At 41.9% G+C, this 19,887-nt stretch overlaps 7 protein-coding genes across 7 annotated transcripts; 5 read left to right on the forward strand and 2 right to left on the reverse strand.

Moving 5' to 3' along the window:
- Positions 1-764: 764 nt before the first annotated feature.
- SS1G_12406 (hypothetical protein) lies at positions 765-1,888 on the forward strand (the record flags this gene model as incomplete). Its single annotated transcript, XM_001586372.1, has 2 exons — positions 765-1,107; positions 1,281-1,888. 2 exons carry the CDS (start codon positions 765-767, stop codon positions 1,886-1,888), a joined length of 951 nt encoding a protein of 316 aa, XP_001586422.1.
- Positions 1,889-2,674: 786 nt separating this feature from the next.
- SS1G_12407 (predicted protein) lies at positions 2,675-4,595 on the reverse strand (the record flags this gene model as incomplete). Its single annotated transcript, XM_001586373.1, has 2 exons — positions 2,675-3,652; positions 3,855-4,595. 2 exons carry the CDS (start codon positions 4,593-4,595, stop codon positions 2,675-2,677), a joined length of 1,719 nt encoding a protein of 572 aa, XP_001586423.1.
- Positions 4,596-6,006: 1,411 nt separating this feature from the next.
- SS1G_12408 (hypothetical protein) lies at positions 6,007-7,800 on the reverse strand (the record flags this gene model as incomplete). Its single annotated transcript, XM_001586374.1, has 2 exons — positions 6,007-6,347; positions 6,378-7,800. The coding sequence occupies 2 exons, from the start codon at positions 7,798-7,800 to the stop codon at positions 6,007-6,009; spliced, it is 1,764 nt and encodes a 587-aa protein (XP_001586424.1).
- Positions 7,801-8,403: 603 nt separating this feature from the next.
- SS1G_12409 (hypothetical protein) lies at positions 8,404-10,577 on the forward strand (the record flags this gene model as incomplete). Its single annotated transcript, XM_001586375.1, has 2 exons — positions 8,404-9,235; positions 9,286-10,577. The coding sequence occupies 2 exons, from the start codon at positions 8,404-8,406 to the stop codon at positions 10,575-10,577; spliced, it is 2,124 nt and encodes a 707-aa protein (XP_001586425.1).
- Positions 10,578-12,265: 1,688 nt separating this feature from the next.
- SS1G_12410 (predicted protein) lies at positions 12,266-14,043 on the forward strand (the record flags this gene model as incomplete). Its single annotated transcript, XM_001586376.1, has 5 exons — positions 12,266-12,300; positions 12,367-12,938; positions 12,981-13,101; positions 13,188-13,624; positions 13,799-14,043. 5 exons carry the CDS (start codon positions 12,266-12,268, stop codon positions 14,041-14,043), a joined length of 1,410 nt encoding a protein of 469 aa, XP_001586426.1.
- Positions 14,044-15,282: 1,239 nt separating this feature from the next.
- SS1G_12411 (predicted protein) lies at positions 15,283-15,540 on the forward strand (the record flags this gene model as incomplete). The annotated part of the gene is made up of 1 exon (XM_001586377.1): positions 15,283-15,540. One exon carries the CDS (start codon positions 15,283-15,285, stop codon positions 15,538-15,540), a length of 258 nt encoding a protein of 85 aa, XP_001586427.1.
- A 1,720-nt stretch (positions 15,541-17,260) lies between these two features.
- Positions 17,261-19,037, forward strand: SS1G_12412 (hypothetical protein; the record flags this gene model as incomplete). Its single annotated transcript, XM_001586378.1, has 2 exons — positions 17,261-17,548; positions 17,625-19,037. The coding sequence occupies 2 exons, from the start codon at positions 17,261-17,263 to the stop codon at positions 19,035-19,037; spliced, it is 1,701 nt and encodes a 566-aa protein (XP_001586428.1).
- Positions 19,038-19,887: the final 850 nt, after the last annotated feature.

The raw sequence follows: 19,887 nt of genomic DNA on the forward strand, positions 1-19,887 counted from the left end.
CCATCTTATACATACGACATCAATACACTATATATCATACACCGTACAATAACAAATTAACATTACCACAAATCACCTTCCCTACAGCACCCTTTCCTAAAAGTTCTACATAGACAAAATACCCTCAACAAACACTACTTAACAAACCCCCAAAATAATCTTACCAATAATAACCTCAAAAAAAGGTACAGTCAGGAATATCAAAACTTATTTGCTTACTCAAATTATCAGAAAGCTCTTCTGTTTTTGTTATTCTGCTGTATAAATTATTTACCTATTGAAATTTTGTATTGTACATAGTTACCTAGGTATTGAAGGGGCCGAGCGGAGCTAATAAAACAAGTACCTATATAGACATCTATTTATTACCTACCTATCTATCTACCTATTATAATCATTATTTATTCTCTTAAAGAATAAAGAAAATAAAAAAATTAATAATAGATTGATTATTAATACCTCATAAGGGATTCACTCTCTAGTATAACTTGGTATTTATGGTGCCATTAATATTTAATTAACGTGGTTTATCATCGGGTCGCCAATATCACCGGGTCGCCACTTTTTTTACCATTCAACCACTTCAATTTCAATTCGCGATATCTCAATGAATTATCATGGAAACACAATCAAAAGAAGCCCGAATCATCTTAGCTATTGAAGCTATTCGAAAGTCTAAAAATTTGACAATTACGAAAGCTGCGAAAGTCTATTCAGTACCTCGATCTACACTACGCGATAGAATCAACGGTCGAAATAACCAAATGGAAACTCGAGCAAATGGGCATAAAATAACTGAATTAGAAGAGAAAGTGCTTCTTCAGTATATAATTGATATGGATGATAGAGGGTTTGCACCTAAATTGAGTGGTGTAGAAGATATGGCGAATTATATTCTTCAGTCGCGAGGGGCAAAGAAGGTTGGAAAGCTTTGGGCTCATCGATTCGTAAAGCATCATACGGAATTAAAGACGCGTTTTAATCGCGTTTATGACTTTCAAAGGGCTCTCTGCGAAGATCCTAAGCTTATTGAAAGGTGGTTTCAAATGGTATTGTTGGTACGAGAAGGATACGGAAGACGTAGCACCCACAGATTATATAGGTCCTGTATATCTAATTGTATTCTGTCTAAAGAGCTAACTACATATTGAAAGTAGTAAGTCTTATATAGACTTACTAAAAGAGCTAGTCTCTTTTGTGTTCGCTTAGTTCTTTATTACTGTAGTAATTGAATTGAAGTCATTCACTTCGTTCACACACTAAGGTTGAATTCTTTATAGCTTTCAAAGCTGTATATCAACAATCAATTACATCTCAGAATATAAAAGCTGGGTTTCGAGGAACTGGATTAATACCATTTAATCCTGAAGCTGTACTCTCAAAGTTAGATATTCGAATTCATACACCTACTCCCCCCCCTCTCAATATAGATCCTTGGATCTCTCAAACACCTCACAATCCAATTGAAGCTCTTTCTCAATCAACTTTAGTAAAATCTCGAATAAGTCGTCATCAATCAAGCTCTCCTACACCTATATTCGAAACTGTACTAGCTCTAGCTAAAGGTACAGAGAGATTAGCACATGAGAATACACTTTTAAGTGCAGAAAATCGTACACTTCGGAAGGCAAACGAGGCATTAAGCAAACGTCGATGCGCAAAAAAGATTCAATTACGTCAAGGAGGAGTGCTTACTGGACAAGAGGCTCTTGATATATTATCTCAACAAGAGGTTGATATTCAGATTCAACGCGACGAGCATCAAAAGAGAGGGAATTCTAATGGGGAAGCATCTTCTAGTCGATGCTGTAGTACATGTGGGAGAACTGGTCACAATTCAAGAACTTGTCAAAATAGTATAATAGACCCTAGATTATTAGATTCTTAATAGTTTCAATCAATTGATTGAGTAGTTGTTGAATAATACAAAATTGAAGTGGTTGAATGGTGAAAAAAGTGGCGACCCGGTGATATTGGCGACCCGATGATAAACCACGTTATTAGATTGTGTTAAAGTGAATGGTTCCTGCGTAGCACGTGCACAGGGCACTAGTCCTATTAGGACTAGATTGAGAAGCTCTCTGTAAGAGAGCTTCGCACTTCCGTAGAACTTAGAAGAGTGATTAACCTACTAGACCAATATTACCTCACTTCTGCCCTATCAGCTTCCCACTATTCCCTGTGTGAGGTCATTCCTTTTAACAGATTGTTATATTCTATATACATCTATATACCTAGGTATCTATATCTATTATAAAAGCAACTAATTAATATATCTTCAGTATTCCTATATTCTTTACTAGTTTTATAATACTTCTAAATACCTACTTGACGGTATTTATTCACTTTTTCGCTTCAAGGAATAAAGACATGATATAATGATATAAAGCGGAAAGAAGAAGATGGAGAGTATAACTGTAAATATAATACGTGAATACGTATGTCATATATTCATATTAGGTAGGTATCTAGGTAATTATGCATTTAAATTTTAAAGTTCTGTAGGTTGGTAGGTAGGTTGGTTGGTAATCAAAGCAATATCTGATTATATCTATATTATATTTATGTATGTATATATTATCCGCATAACCTCCCATTTCATCCATACCATCAATCAAAGCTCACCAATCCCAATCCCAAATCCATTCGCCCGCCCCCACGCATACCCACACCCTCACTCCCACCTCCCCACCCTCCCCATCTCAACCCCCAAATCAATCCAAGCCTGCGTAACACCACAGTGCGACCTCTCTCTATTAACCCACCTCTCTCGATCCTTCTCCCTATCCCTCCTCTCTCTTCTTTCTTTCCTTCTACTTTCCCTTTCCTTGTCCTGTTTCTTCTCATTCTCCCTATCTCTTATCCCCTGCATCTGCATGGGTAAAGACCTCATTCCACTTTCTCCTTCCTTATTACATATTTCCAGTCTCCTCGCTTTCATTCGCGCTAAGTATGTTTTTTGTTCATCTTCTACTTCCTGCCCATCAATATCAATATCAATCTCACCATCTCTATCACCATCTCTATCCAATCTTCGTTTCCTTACCCCAACACCCTGCAATTCTCCCCCCATTTCCCCACTCTCCTTCCCATTTCCATTCCCCACCTTCCCGTACGGCATAACCTCCTCCGAAACCCAACAACCCTGAAATTTCCTTAACTCCCTCCTCAAAGGCGAAGAATCCAATTTCTTTTCCTTTTCCAAACCAAAATTCACCCTCTTCCTCGAATAAACATCCCCAACCCACCTACTCGTAATCTCCCAATACGCCGCATTCCTCATATCACACATGTCAATCCTCCCCTCCAACTCCCTATACCCCTTACCACCACACTCCTTTATAAAATCTTCAGATAAAATCGGATTTCTATGCACATGCGTCGCGTCCTTTCCAGCCCGTTCCCTCCAAACTTTATATTTTTCATGCCTCTCGCTGCGAAGACGTCGCTTGCTGCATTTTTTGAAAATGGTTATTAACTTGGGATTGAATCCGTAGGGGTAAATTTCCTCTTCGTGCTTGATTTTGCAGTCGGAGGATTGGTGGATGTGCCAGTTTTCGTAGGTGTGAAGGGATGAGGTTCCTCCTCGGGAGATGGATTGGTTTTTGATGTATTCGGAAGCCAGGGGTGCCAAAGGTAATAGAGCTCGCTCCTGGAGATCTAGTTAGTCATTATAGTCTAGGGTTATAGTTGCGGATTCGACTTGCCATTGCAGCATTTGGGTTTTGGTGATTAGAACCAGACTTGGAAGTAATAACTGGTGTACTTTTTTCCATAGATATCCCATCAGATTTCACTGATTCCTAAAAGCAATATTAACAGAGAACACACCGGGAATAAAAGAAGCTTCATACAGATTTTTTCGACTCATCAAAAGCTTTTCCCAGATTTTCTAGAGCCTTCATTATCGGCGCACGTAATAATGGGAATGTTTCGAGAGAGGAGTCAAGGCAACAGATAAAACCTCTGACATTACCAGCTATGAGCATCATTTGAGCCTTTTCTTCGAAGACTTCGCACATACTTTTATACGCACGGTAACTTGGTTTGCAAAGATCTGAGGGACTATTTGGCATAAAATCGTTGGTAGCTTTTTTGATTTCTTTCGTATGTCCAGGGAGCGGTGGAAAATTTGTCAAGGTCGCTGATGGCTTTGTATATTCAGATGTAGCCGATAAAATCAGGGGCTCGTCCTTAGCAAGATTGGTATCGAAATCCAAATCAGGTTTTATAATTGGCGAAGGGAACGGCGAAGAGAAGGACGAAGGAGGTGGTGACAATTGAGGACCTATAAGATTCATTTCCTCCATAGAGGAGATTTCCATAAACTGAGACTGGCGTTCAGCTTTGCTGGTCATCGACTCCGTCAATGCAGAGCTTCGTATCATTAGTTTTGTGCTTTGTTGCTCTGCAAAGGACTCCGCAAAGGACTCTCCAGATTCAGATGATATAGAATAACTTGACGACTCGTCCTGAGTAGCATCCATATCAACATCTGAGTCAGCTTCCGAACTAGATGACGATGAAGTTGATGGTGAAAGATCGTTTTGCAGAACTCCTTGATGCTGCTGCGCGACAGAAACCGTACCTCCCATCTTCGTATCCTCGTCAGTCATACCAGCAGATTGTAGTTGAAGTAAAGAACTAGGATCCGTATTGCAGATTGGTAACTTCCATGTACGGTCGGTTTATCGGCTGTAGAAATTGTTGCGAATATCTTGGAGTTGGATACAAGACCAGGATTTCCGGCTGAACGACTTTTTATATGAGAACAAGAAGTCGGGAACGCAATTTTAGAGATTTCTCCATATCCAAATGCGGGTTGACTCATTGAGAAGGTCGAAGAAAAGTTCTTAATTATTGAGGTGACAGGTAGGTATGATTGATATGAATATGACATTTGCTAGGCTTATTACGCAGGTTGGTAGGTTGGTAGGTGGTGACTCGTTTGCTGCCTATTGCTCATAGGCATTCTGTTGTAAGAGTGAATATATGATGTTTCTATGGAGAAAAGTGAAGAGATCCTGGGCGCAGATTCATGATACCAGGTATCTCGTTATTGACTTTGAAGCACAGGAATATGAGAGATGGAAAATTTTGGTGTTGTTGCACATCTGAACCTACACATCTTTCCAGCCTGCAGCAGTTATATTAACTGAGCTGGGAATAATACCGAAATACTCATTATTGCCGGTCGATATAATTATCGGAATATGTCTACCGCCTTGATTGACAGAAGAGGCTGCAAATATCATTTTTTCAGATATGCAACAAATTTTGGTGGATGGGGAGAGCGATGTTGGAAGTGAAGTGTGAGGGAAGTGAAGTGTAAGGGAAGCGTGAGGGGAGTGAAGTGTAAGGGAAATGTGAGGGAAGGGAAGTGAAGTGAAGTAAAACGTGAAGCGAAAATGAAGTGAGAAAGGCAACTTTATGAGATAGGACAAGAGTCGAATGTTAAATTGAGATGGATAATAAGACTGGTTGTATGAGAGTGAGGAAAACTTCAACATAAACTCTCTTAAAGATCTTACAATGAGTTGACAACCACAGCAAAGCGACAGTATCGATAGAATGAGCATTTAATTATGATGAAGCCAGGATATATAAAAGTGCAATTTCTGATTACTATGGACCTAGTAAATACATTCCGGTTTAAAGCGGTATCCTGAAAACTGGCCGCACTCACGTAAAGTTTCATATGGGCATTGGCGTGGATAACATCTCGGTTTGCGCCGCTTTTGTTCTTTTCAAGCATTAAATTACTCTGCGATTATCGTTTCTGAGACAATAAGATGCTTAGATGAAGTGAGCATCGTAGGCTCGAGATCTATGAGATGGGAACCTGGTTTGAGTATCTTACTTATAGTGTCAGGGATATCAAAGACTTGCCGTAACATTGCTTAAATTAGATCGTCTCCATGGACCTCTCTACAAAGACTTGCCTCGAACGCCGATGTGGTTCTAACATCATACATGTAATGCGGGTATCTTCATCATCGAATTTATTCATCTCTTCACTTTTTTCTTGTCTGGCCCTTCATCTTCATCATCGCTTAATTCAGCATACTGAGTTGTAGGTTGAGTATCCTTCCAAGCATTCGTAAATAATGGATCATTCTTAGCAAGCTCGGCATATTTCAATAATGCTTCTCTAGGATCCTCATCACGCATACTACTCAGCGTGATACTTTCATTAATATGCTTCTCATCCGGCTGACTTTTCGCAAAAGGTGTAACCAATGGTAGATTAGGTCGACGTGGATCTCGAGAGCGACCAGACGCAGTCAACCCAATAGTAGGATGTCTTGCAGAGAAGGATGTAGCTGAAGTATTGGACACAAGACCTCCTGGAGTGACGATGCTGTCCCCTGACATACCCGTAGATTGATCTGTTGTAAAATTGGGGTCATCATCAACATGGCGCTTCTTGGGTGCACGAGACATTACGTCAACGGCACCTCGGACTGATGTATTCGGGTTGTAAAGAACATGAACTTCAGAATTGGCGGAGCCAGTGACAATTTGGTTGAGTTTCGAGTGCCACTGAACGGTGATGAGAGGAGAGCCAGCAGTCACAGGAGTAACGAGTTCCGGTTTGAGATTGCCCGAATTCAGAATATGGAGATGACCTGATGCCGAGCCAGTAATGATATTAGAGCCGTTAGGTGAATATTTAATGTTAGTAACGGAATACACATCTGATGTTGAGGGATGTGCAACCGTCACAATAGGAGTTTTAAATTTTCGAGTATCCCAAAGCTTGATGAGATTGTCACCACCACGTGTAACAATCATTCGTCCATCAGGACTAATATCAATACCACCAGTCCAAGTATCCGGCATATGGGCGTCCCTAACCTCAGCGGTAGGTCTTGCGTAAGGTCCATTACCACTCCACATCACTAAACTTCCGTCCAGCGCAGCAGACACGAGTAGATTATTTCCTCCTTGGGCGGGACTTCCCCAAACCACTGCCGTCATTCTTGTCCTCCCAGCTGACCCTGATGCTTTGGATTTATGCACGATCACCTCTTTCTGACATCTCCTAACATTTACATCCCAAATTCGTAGAGTACTATCCGTGCCGGCCGTAACACAAATATTCTTATCAATCGGACTCCATGTGCCTGTGGTAATTTCCGAAATGTGCCCTTTCGTGTTATTCATATCTCTCAAATACATATCTCCTTTCACGAACTCTCCGATAACATCCCCATCTCTATTCATTAATTTCGCTTGTGGGTGCGCGGATATACATAGAAATGTTCCTCCGGCATGTGGATTGAACTCAACATGGTTTATCGGATGGGTCTCGGAATTTGCTGATGTCTTCGAATAATTTGGGTCCACGCTTTTGAATGATCGGAGAGTAGTAGGTGTCATAGAAGCGAAATCATGAAACTTGAGGGTACAATCGTTGGAACCGGTTATCAGTCTTGAACCAGAAGGATCAAGTGTCGTAGTTGTAACTGCTCGATCATGCGTCTTGAGGATCAATTCGTGAGAAGCTGGAAATTCATCATCGTCCTCGGAACCCCCGTCGCTATCTGAATCCTCATCATCTTCGTCAGAGCCCCAATCCTTAGACGCTGGCTCAGACACCGGTTTCTGTTGTTCAGCTTCCTTGGCGACTGTTTGTGCATCGACTTTTCCTTCTGCCGGTCGTCTTGTTCTATTGATTTGGGCGGCTACATCTGCTTCCTTTGATTTCTTACCAAAAGACGTAGGTAGGAAAGCTCTCATGGGATCATCTTCTGCTAGTTCGGGTCCTTCGACCTGGAAATCTTCATCATCGCTCATGGCTCGACCGGTCTCTGAATGCTGTCGGTGGTCGTCTTTAGTAAATGGCGAAAGGAAATGGCAATTAGCTGAAAGGTGGGTATATAATCAATTATTCAAGCAAACAAACATGAGCGCGTTAAACCTTGAAGCTTTTTAAGAAGGATGGAATACCCAGAGAACAGAGCTTCCGCAGATTGTTATGGATCCAGTGGAGAAGGAGTGGGGCAGGTCGGTCATAGATTCGCGAAAACCCGTTTTTCCGCCGTAACAGAGTGCTCACTCGTACAGGCAAGGCAACCTCATGTATTATTACATTATCATTGCCATTATTGCCATGACATCCGAAAATGAGCGCTTCGAGGTTTCTCATCTCAAAAATAGAATTATTAATTCATGCGACAACCAACTTCTTGACTTCGAACCTCTTACTTAATTAATACCAGCTGACAAAGCTTCTCTTTTTTGTATATGGTTATTCGCAGATATATTCATATTCATATCCATATTCATATACTTTTCACTTCACTGCTCAAAGTTTTTTCTTCATCGCAATACGCACCCACCTAGTACACTATGAGTGGGGTGAAATCATCATCCTGATAGCTTCAATAAGACGCTGTCATGTATTTATCGACCGCGAAACTTGATGCCGAGGCCATATCCTTTCTCAGTATACCGATACACCAGTCAATAACTTTTGAGCCAAATGTACATACTACCGGCGATTCTCAGATTCAACGTTGGTCATCACTGATTGGGATCGTCACGGCAATTGTGGGAAATATCCTCATATCTTTCGCCCTGAACATACAGCGATATGCGCATATAAGGTTACACGATGGAGAGATACGACGGAAGGAAAGGCTGAGGGCTATTTCGAAATCTGCGGGTGGCTACGGAGCGGGTGTGAATGGAAGTCTGATCGTTGAAGAGGAAGATGAAGCAGATGAAGCAGATGAAGAGGAACCTTTACTACGATCATTCCACTCCGAAAACTCCCAATCTTCGACTTCCACAGAGGATAATCATGGGCGTAAAAAATCGACATATTTACAATCTCCATACTGGTGGGGAGGTATTGTCTTAATGACGATTGGAGAGCTAGGGAACTTTTTAGCATATGGCTTTGCGCCGGCATCAATTGTTTCTCCTTTGGGTGTCGTCGCTTTGATATCCAATTGTGTCATAGCTCCTATCATGTTAAATGAACAATTCCGGCTCAGGGATTTCTGGGGGGTAGTAGTTGCGGTTGCTGGTGCTGTCACAGTTGTGTTGAGTGCTAAGCAAGAAGAAAAGAAATTTGGACCTCATGAAATTTGGGGAGCCATTACCACCACAGAGTTTGAACTTTATATGGGTATCACAGTACTTTTAATCGCAATCTTGATGTGGGCAAGCCCGAGATATGGCAGGAAAACGATACTGGTGGACCTTGGGCTCGTGGGGTTGTTTGGTAAGTTTTCATCCTCACACACTACTTATACCCACACTCATTATTTCTAGGAGGGTATACGGCTCTTTCAACGAAGGGCGTTTCTTCGATGCTTTCGTCTACTCTATGGAGAGCTTTGACAACTCCAGTCACATATGCCCTAGTGCTTGTTCTCGTCGCTACTGCTATCATGCAGGTTAGATATCTGAATAGGGCTCTTCAACGTTTTGATTCAACCCAAGTCATCCCCGTCCAATTCGTCATCTTCACATTATCAGTCATTACTGGCAGCGCGATTCTTTATCGTGATTTTGAAAAAGTCACTAGTGAGAATGCAGTAAAATTTATTGGAGGCTGTCTGTTGACATTTTTCGGCGTGTGGCTCATTACTAGCGGTAGACCACCGCATGATGAAGATGAAGATGAGAGTGAGGTGGATATTGAAGGGGAGGAAGAAAGGATCAGACTTGCCCCTCAGGAAGCTACTGGTGATGAAGTGTTATATCATAATGGATCACGGAAACTGTCTAGTCTTCAGCCGACGTCTAAGCCGAGTCTCATTCATGCTGGTGATGGATCAGTTGATGAGGAGGCAATCCAGCAGTCGAGGAGATCATCACATGTCAGCTTTGCCAAACCAACATCACGACCACAAACGCCACAAAAACCTTCATCAAAGCATCCAGCAGTGCGGCTGCATACCCCGGGATCATCTGACGAGCGGTCTGCAAGTGTTGATAATCCTTTACCTTCAAATCCATGGTTGGATTCCAATGAAAATCTACTCCAAACACCAAGACATCCGGGAATACAAACCAGCATTTCTTCTCCGGTTCTTCCATCCGAAGCCCAATCACCACCTCCTTTGAGACCCCCTACTACTAGAAATAATACACAATCCCACTTTCATACTCCTCCAAGTCAGCAAAACAGCCCTTCACCACCTCAAGCAGAACAATCAATGACCCCAGCAAGTTATTCGATAGCCCGCATGCTTCCTGGTCCATTACTATCGCCCCTCTCCGGCGGGTTAAGTGTGGTAATAGCAGATTCATTAAGACGTGGGGTTGATTCCCCTCGCAGCAAATCACAAAGACGACCGCAACCCGATCTTCGAAGATCTAAATCGGTATCTCAAAGACTTATCCAAGCAAGTGAAAGCACAGTTGATGATGAGGATGTCGATGTCGATGCACCTCTAAAGGATAGTGAAGCAGCACAAGATGTGGAAGAAGGTGAATCATTCAAGCGTGCAATAAGAACACGAGCTCGAAGCTTAAGTAATACACTTGGGGAGTTTTTAAGAGGGAGATCAAGGGATGAGAGGGTTGATGATGAGGAGGCAGGTCCAAGCGGATCATAAGTTGGAATTGTTTTTTATTGCATTGATTTTGGTAAATGGTAATTGGTTACATTAGCATTAGGTTGGGTATTCTCGGAGTGTGGCGCAATGAAGCGAGACGGACATTTGACGTAGTGAAGCGAGTGTATAAAAGTGTGATATACATGTATATCCAAGTGAGACTTTCTCCTCATGTCTGTATCTGTGTGTATCACTGTCTCTAAAGTTCTGAATGCTTCAATTTCGTGACTAGATGATGACCTGTGCCCTCGAGTTTGAAATGTCGCTGAGAATTTTAACTTGAAAAAATATATCCAATATTGTTGTTCGGAGGGCAGTATTCCAAATGCCAAGGATAGCTTCTGTAGTGAATTGCCTGTATATCCTCTTATTTTACCATTGAAGTAAGTCTTACAACGCTACCTAGGTATTTATTTAATATTCTAAATAGATTAAGTTAAGTTCGTATATATGTGTGTGTGAGCTATGTAGTTTGCGGTATATTTGTAAATTTGTAGAGGAAAGTTTTAGTCCGAGGGGGGTGAATGTAAGATCTTTTTTTACACCCGATTTCATAACGTGTATCCAAAATTAATCTTCAAATATTGTAATAAGATCATTTCAATTATTTTGATCAAAAATTCAATTTATGATAACTTTATCAAATCATATCTAATTTGAATAAAAATTATATCAAATGATAATAAATGAAATAATTTATATCTTAAATGAATTTCAATTGATTCTAATTATAAAAATTCAATTTTGGAAAAATCAATTTTGAATATGTTTTTATTGATCAAGCACAAAAAATCATTTTTTTTTTTCGGAACACGTTATGAAATCGGGTGTAGTTCGAGTTCTTATATAGGTAAATAATTGTGACCAAAAGGGTGTTTATAGACCAGCAATTGTATTTAACTTAGAATCTACAGGTGAAGAGCACCTGTAGATGGGGATAGCTACTCTATACACACACAAATGAATGGCCTAGCCGCAATGGCTAGGCAAAAAGAAGTCATATTTATTCCTCCAATGATCTTACTTTACCGATAACCATTGATACCTAGTACTTGTCCGGATCTGATCCTCAGGTCACCTAAATCGTATACTAATCTTGAGTAATCGTATCATGTGTGGACATGGTTAATGTACCTGAGGTTTCTTATATAATAAGGGTGGGAGGAAAGCAGGGATTTCCGTCACAATAATTAATTGATTTATTGATTGGTAATAATCGATCATTTTACTTGGATATAATTAATAGATTGAATTATTAATATCATCTATATGTTTTCAACTTAAATCATTATACAAACTTCGATTTGGAATTAAAAAACATTTATTTAGAAGTTCTAATAAAGTATTTCCTTTATTATAGTTTTATATTTTTAGATAATTAGGTACTGTTTGTCACATACAGTGAACTAATACGTCCTAAGATTATCATTGAATCATCATGAACCCTATCTGTTAGTGAAACAAAACTTCTCAACGAACCCAATCACAAATATTCAAGACGACTTTGTTTGTTTATAGCTAGCTTGTGAATAATGTTCAGAAATTATTGATCTGCTATAGTAGTAGCAGATGCCGTAGTAGGTAACAGCTTTGAATATTTAAGTGACAATGCCATATGAAATATGGATGGACAGCCCATCTCCGAAACTTAAATCGACTTACGTCGTAATATCACCATATTGGTAGATATGTCTGCCTCCGAAGCACCATCTCCTAAGGAATTGTGACAAAAATTGCTTCACCGAATCTTTGAGTACAACACTGACAAAAACACACCACCGGATTTAAGAATACATGTTACAGGCCTTACACTAGAGGAAGGTGCAGTCTTTGAGCGCGATCCTAGCCCCGACACAGAGGATGCAGGATCTCGGGCTCCTCACAACATCCCTGTGCTACCTGGCGCTATTCTGGATCCAGATGATCGTTTTCCAAAGACTCCAGAAACACAGCCAGAGCACGAAATACCAAAGTCGAAAGAGGAAGTTACTTATATGCTAGAAACAAAAATCAAATTACGAGATCTTGAACGTGAAAAGGAAACATTGGAAATGGAGGGGCGCCGTCGAGCTGCAAAAGAACAAATTGATGCTCGATGGCAAGAGCGCGCTTTGAAAGACTGGAGAGAAAATAAAGTGAAGGTTAAGTATGATACTTTACCTGATACTGACCATGATGAGGATGCTCTTCGACAGGCAGCTATTGATAAAAACCTCAGGGGTGGTGAAATTGCACCAACAGTGAATAAGAAGAAATCGCCACCCAAAGGAATAAACCAACTGGCTGAATCACGAAGAAAATTAAATAAGGAATGGGCCATAAGTGGAGGCCATCGAATCGCAGTAAGACAGAATGACGAAAGTACGCGGAATCATTTGCTCAGAAACGTCAATCGGGCTATAGCGGCTGCTGAAGGGGCAGCATTGAAAGGCGCAAAACAGTTCAAGGCAGTTGTAGATGGAGAAGGAGCTCGGAATGACACGACGGATGGCGGAGTCAAATACACAAATAAAGACTCGCGCGAGTCCGAGACGAACACTCTCTTGCATCTCCTAGATCAGGGCTTGCACCACCGCTCCTGGTAGACGCTGAAACAGAATCTGCGCCTAGTGGTGGAAATGAATTTGGTGATAGGTCGCCGGTGCCAGAGGAGCGAGGAAGAAGAAGAGCCCACGAGGCAAGAGATACTTCTTCACACTCGCAGGCACGCAGAAGAAAGCAAGAGGGCGCTGCTGAAGATCCGCTACGATCCACCGGGATCACACCACTATCCGAAGGACCGCCACTTCATCAAAGACACAAGGATGCGAACGTTGTTCTACACAAAGATGTACCAGCGGAGACCTTCCGAGTAGCACAACAAGCAGAGAAAGGCCGTTTTGTCGCCTGGCCCGGAGCAAATATTCAAATACCTCCTATGTCTCCCCTGGTTCCAAAAGTAGTAAAACCTCAGACGAAGCTTGAACCTTTGCCCATTGTTTTCCCAGTACCAGCCATTCGAGATCCACGTCTATTACCAAACGAAAGTCCAGCTCAATGGAAACTTCGTACTTAACGCGAGACGGCCAACGCCAAGTTCGAAAAGGATAAATCGAAATATAAAGCAGAGGTCGAAACTGCAAGGAAGGATGAGCAGGCTGGGCTAAAAGGTATATTGTAGCGAAATCGAAAAGGAAAGGACAAGGCTATCGCTTGGGCTGATGAACCTACTGATAGCGAAGGCGAAAATAGTGTAAATCTAAGGGAGGAAATGCTTTCATTCAACGAGAGAGCAGATCAAGAGGAACTTAGGAAATTAGACGATAGAAGAGCTAAACGGAAGGGAAGATATAAGTGTCTTGCAACAGAAAGCAAGATTGAGAGAAAGTGTGTGGCAGCGAGGCAGAGAGCAGAGGAACTGGCTGAAAAGCTTTTGCGCGGTGGAGGTGGTTCTGAGGACCGAAGAGATACAGCAACGGGGAAGTAAAGTGCTGAGTAAATGCCTGAGTGTGGTGGAAGTGAGATGCGAATTAGCGAATTACCTGTTCGGATTTTGTTAGGTAACTTAAAAGCCTTCCCCTTAAAACTCCACCACACAAATATAATTTGTTCTTTCCCACCGACTATTTTCATTTTCTTGCTTTCTCTAGGGGTCCACAATTCGATTCCTCAGCCGTTGATCCTTCAATGTGATGTTTGTTTGTTGGTACTTGATAATCGCTGTGTTTAGAAGTGATCAACTCGATCACTCGCATTTGAGTTGTCAAATGCACGCCTAATCCCTGACTGACAGAATACCCATAATATCACCCAGAACATTCTTATTTTCCAGTGAAATGTTACTCGCCCAAGAGTACGAGAATCATATATGATTTGGTTTTCAGTTTTGCGACGCCGAATTTTGTCGAGATCTAGCAAGCCGTCGCGGTAGTGCGCGGTAAGCTCAAGAAGCCATCGTGTATTACCTCCTTGAGAAATAAATGCGAGGACGGTAATGCAGTCAGACGATGACTTCATCATCCCGTTTTCTGAGCTGATTCTCCACCATTTTAACCCGGGGATGAAATAGGCCGCTTCCCCATCTCTCCAACTTTTCGAGCCGCCCCGGTTTGGATTGCTGTTCTAGGAATTTTTACCGCGAAAGGGGATGAGATTATTGATGCCTTCAGAGCTTTATACTTAGTTGGTACTGTGGTATTCATCTATGCCGAATTTTCCGTTTTGACGAATGTTGGAGATACCCCCAATTTTATCTCATGGACGGTAGGCTGCAGACCGCTCCTCATTATATCGTATACTCGAGCCTTGAACTAATGAGCATGTCTCAACCGTCAAGCATGTGAATGGAGGCTAGAGCTGACATGAACAAAATACGATGCTTTTTTTGTGGTTTACCGCTTGAGGATGTAAATCCTTGACACATGGTTATGATCGACAATACTACGCACCGAGTAGGATGCCAATACCAGGTTAGACGCTCAAATTCGGATATTCTCACTAAATCGCGGGTCAAAGAATATTTGTCATTGCCTACAACGCATGGGATGGAGTCCCGAATGTTATCCTCGCAGCAAAGCGCGAGATAATAATGAGACGATTTACCAGGATAAATGTGGATGAACCCAGTCACGCTTTTCGGAGTTATCGAACTCGTGATATGGTGGTCTGTGATTGGGGAAGTTGAATGTAACTTCAAGGGTGTGGAGGACCCAGCATCTCCACCTCAATGTCTCCATTTCTCCACCAAACTCCTCCATCTTTCCGCGTTTCACCAACAAGGGCAATCGGAAAAACTAGCCAACTATGTACGGAGTACATCAGGGTCAACATGAGGGTTCAACGCAGCAAATGGAATGGTATCTGTCAAAATCATGCCTCGTTGCCTTCCTTCGTTTTTCCTCCTTTCATGCTTTTTCCGCCGTTCGCATCGGTTAAATACGCAGCGAGATATGGTAACATTCGTCTGCATTTTGGTCTCACATGAAATGTATGTTTATCTGCAATGATACGCTATCAATACGGACAACATGTCAGTCGTGCTTCTCCGTAAATGCATTAGAGTTCATATCAACGCATTATCTTCGGCGTTGATGATGGAAAAATGATTGCTTCAGCCTTCAAGAAAGTTGGACCTTTTCACCCGCAGTGGAACCAATACACGTTTGCTAACAACTCTATTGCTCCAGCTTGTCGAGTTGACCCCATGAAATCCACAAAAACCATCTTAAATCCACAATATCGGAACACTTCCCACAAAAATCTTTCTCCTCATCACCTTACTCGTCCCCGTCGCTTCCCAAAAGTATAACCACCCTCGCGCCAGCCACCCAAAGAATCCTCCCTCCGCCTATAGATTTTCCGCTGCAGGGTCCTTGACCCAAAGATCCAGTCTATCTCGGATCTCCCTCGGTCTATTTTGGTTTTGGAGTTTTCTTATGACGTTATGTTGCATCGATTTTTCGTAAGATTTTGGTTGGAATAACGTGAGGATTTTTCTGGAGGTAGATCACCGTCATTAATTTCTGAAACCATGGTTTGCGGGCTTTGATGAAAATATTTTCGTGCAAAAATACTTGCCTCGACTTGGCATATGTTAGAATTAGAAAATTTAGATAGTGCCCCTTCATTTGACGAATGCCAAGCAAGTACTTACCGAGGTAGGCCAAGATAATGTTGACTTTCGGGCCAGCAGTTCACTAGCCCGTGAACCGGATAAGCGTCGAAGTCAAAAAAGCCTTCCGTCTTTCAGCCTTCAGGAACCTTACTTCCAACTCACATCGGTTAAACTGTTATTGTTTTTCATGTTTGTGTTTGACTGGAAAAACAATGGAGACAATTTCATATCTCACGAGTGATGAGCCTCTGAATATCATAAGTTCTACCTTTCCTTGCTATCTCTCCACCCCGAAGATTAAGATAGTCCCACTTCTCATAAGCACAATCTCCTCCTCAATCCCACATTTAACCTTGAAACCCCACGCAGCTTTTAGCCAGCCCGTGACGTCTGTGTGGATCTATTTTATTCTCTTTTCGTACCCCTACACAAAATTTCCAGCTAATCACGCAAATGCCGTTGGTATGGTCGATTCATTGGATTTTGCCAATCTCACCCAATCATATCATTCTATATATTCTCGAAAGTTTAATGACTCCGTCACCGCTTTCTCAATGGGTCTCTTTTACTCATGATTCGGATGCAGATCCCAAGCCCAATGCTTGGGTACTCCACAGGGAAAACATTGAACTTGCACGACATCGTGATCCAACAACCAACGAGGTATGAAATTCCCTGTAACTTAGTAAGAAATGGTCTCCAAATCTGACATTTTCCCTGCAGTCTGTTTACTAGATTAACTAGTTTTTCCATTTCATGCGGGTTGCCTAAAACTGTCATTCCGAACGTTGGAAGGTTGAACATGTGGAAGTGTGGAGTCTACCCTCCTGCAAGTGGAAGATAGCTGACCCACTGAGTTTCTAAGCCAAAGGATGGGGGACTGATTAACAAGTATATAGTAATAGATCTTCCCCCCTCGATCCATTTTTCCATTATTTCCATCCCATATCAACTCCCTCTACTTCCCCAGACCTCCACCAGTTGACGCAACAGCGTTGTGTTTGAGAGACTTTGATAGTTGCTGGCTGAGCCAGACGTTCTTAAAAGTTGACGACTTCTCTACTTAGATACACCGCATACGATATCCAAAATGGTTTCTCCTGAGATATCACCAACGCAAAAGACCTTTGCAGGTCTCCATGGCCGAAAGTTGGGTCTTTTAGTCTCGACGATTGCCACAACTGGATTCTTGCTGTTTGGATATGATCAAGGTGTTATGTCCGGAATTATCGACGCAGACCCTTTCAATGCCTATTTCCCTGAAACCAAAAACGACAGTGTTTACCAAGGTTTCGTTACAGCTATCTACGAAATCGGATGTCTCATTGGTGCTATTTTCATCTTGTGGTATGGAGACTCAACTGGCCGAAGAAGAGCTGTAGGTTTACCCCAACTTCTCCCCACAACCCCAGCTTCCCCAGATAAGATAAGAAATTCTAATAAATTCTTCGCAGATGATGCTTGGTGGAGTCATTATGATTATCGGAGTTGTTATTCAAATCACTGCTATCAAAGGTTCCAATGCGACTGCTCAGTTCATTATTGGTAGAACAATCACTGGTATCGGAAACGGAATCAACACATCAACCATTCCAACATATCAGGCAGAATGTAGTCGCTCCACCAATCGTGGTTTACTCATCTGTATTGAAGGAGGTGTCATTGCTTTTGGTACTATGATTGCTTACTGGATTGACTACGGTGCTTCTTATGGTCCAGACAACCTTACCTGGCGTTTCCCCATTGCTTTCCAGGTTTTCTTCGGTCTTATTTTGATCATCGGAACTTACTTCCTCCCAGAGTCTCCAAGATGGCTTCTAGCTAAAGAACGCCACGAGGAAGGTCTCGATGTCATTGCCGCTCTCTCTGGTCTCGAAAATAACGATCCACAAGTTCAATTGGAAAAGACCATTATTATGGATAGTATCATGGCATCCGGAGCCGCTACCAAGACACCTTTCTCCGCTCTCTTCACTGGAGGCAAAACCCAACATTTTCGCCGTATGCTTCTCGGATCCTCATCGCAATTTTTCCAACAACTTGGTGGATGTAATGCAGTTATTTACTATTTCCCAATTCTCTTCCAGAAGTCTATTGGTACCTCGAAAAACTTGGCTCTTCTCCTTGGTGGTGTTAACATGATTGTTTACTCCATTTTTGCTACCGTATCTTGGTTCATTATTGAGAAAGCCGGTCGCCGCAAGTTGTTCATCATCGGAACTATCGGACAGTGTCTTTCCATGGTTCTAGTATTCGCTTGTCTTATCCCAGACCACGGAAAGGGTCCATCCGCCAAGGGTGCAGGTGTTGGTCTTTTCACTTACATTGCTTTCTTCGGTGCCACCTGGTTGCCACTACCATGGTTGTACCCAGCTGAAATCAACCCTCTCCGCACTCGTGCCAGAGCTAACGCCGTCTCAACCTGTTCTAACTGGCTTTTCAACTTTACCATTGTCATGGTTACTCCAATTATGATTGCCAATATCTCCTGGGGTACATACCTCTTCTTCGCCGTTGTCAACGCTTGTTTCATTCCCATCATTTACTTCTTCTACCCAGAAACTAAGCGCAGATCTCTCGAGGAAATCGATATTATCTTCGCAAAGGGATACACCGAGAACATCTCCTATGTCAAGGCTTCTCAGGATTTGCCATACTTGTCCCCAGCCGAAGTTGAGCAGATGGCAAGACATTATGGTTTCGAGACCGCAGATGTCGAGAGCAGAAGCACAAGTGATGCTGAGAAAGAGAAGCCCGAGTGGGAGAGACGGGAAAGACAAAGTCGCAGTGATGCAGACGACGTTACATCTGTTCCTCAAGCTCATCACCGTGGAAATGCTGCCCATGATGGATTCAGAAATGATTAATTTATGTAGGGGGTGGTAATGGACGCAATTGGAATCTGGATATCATGATTTATGGATGCTTGGTTATCATTCATGGTATTATACCCTTGGGGGCGTTCTTTTTTTCATTTTGGGTATTTGGCTTGGATAATAATGTTTCTTATCCCGGGTCAGAGTTTATGAGTTCTGAAGGGGGGATGTATCTTGATTTATCTTGATAAATTGTTTAGCAACGCATTCATATATAGATGAATGGGTTGAGGAGAGATTGAAGACGATACCCAGGGTTCAAAAGTAACTACTTTCTTCAATAGAATTACTTTATTTCATCATTCTGTCTGACGTGCCTTCAATTTAAATTAAAATCCTTTGCCGCCATGTATGCACATATAAAACCAATAGACACAATCTACCATTAACTAAGGTATCCATTGCCGCGTCACTGAAAGATGGTGCCTGGATATGTATTCAAGTAGACAATAAAACCTCACAATTGCTTCATCTAATTACAATCATTTGTCTCGCTTTCTGGAAACTATGGCAAAATAGACTAGCAGTTAGCCATCTTAGAGGTCGAAGTAACTCGTATAGGCATGTGCAATGCAGAATGTACTGAGAGAGCTGCAAGACGCAAAGTCGGAAAATCGTTGACTAATGCTTTGTGAATATATCAGGACAAGTTTTGCAGCAGATTCACAAACTGTATCACTGTGAATAGAGCAAGATATGTTTTTGAATTAAAATTTAGGGAAAGTCTTTTATCGTCTAAACAAAAATGAACTATGCGGGGTAATCGGATCATTTAATGATACCCCAAAAAACGCAAATCCTCAAAACGAAGCTCCAACATCGCTGCTAGACGAACCGGAGA

This window comes from Sclerotinia sclerotiorum, genomic scaffold (assembly GCF_000146945.2).
Source record: "Sclerotinia sclerotiorum 1980 UF-70 scaffold_21 genomic scaffold, whole genome shotgun sequence".
In the NCBI taxonomy this organism is placed as follows: Eukaryota; Fungi; Ascomycota; class Leotiomycetes; order Helotiales; family Sclerotiniaceae; genus Sclerotinia; species Sclerotinia sclerotiorum.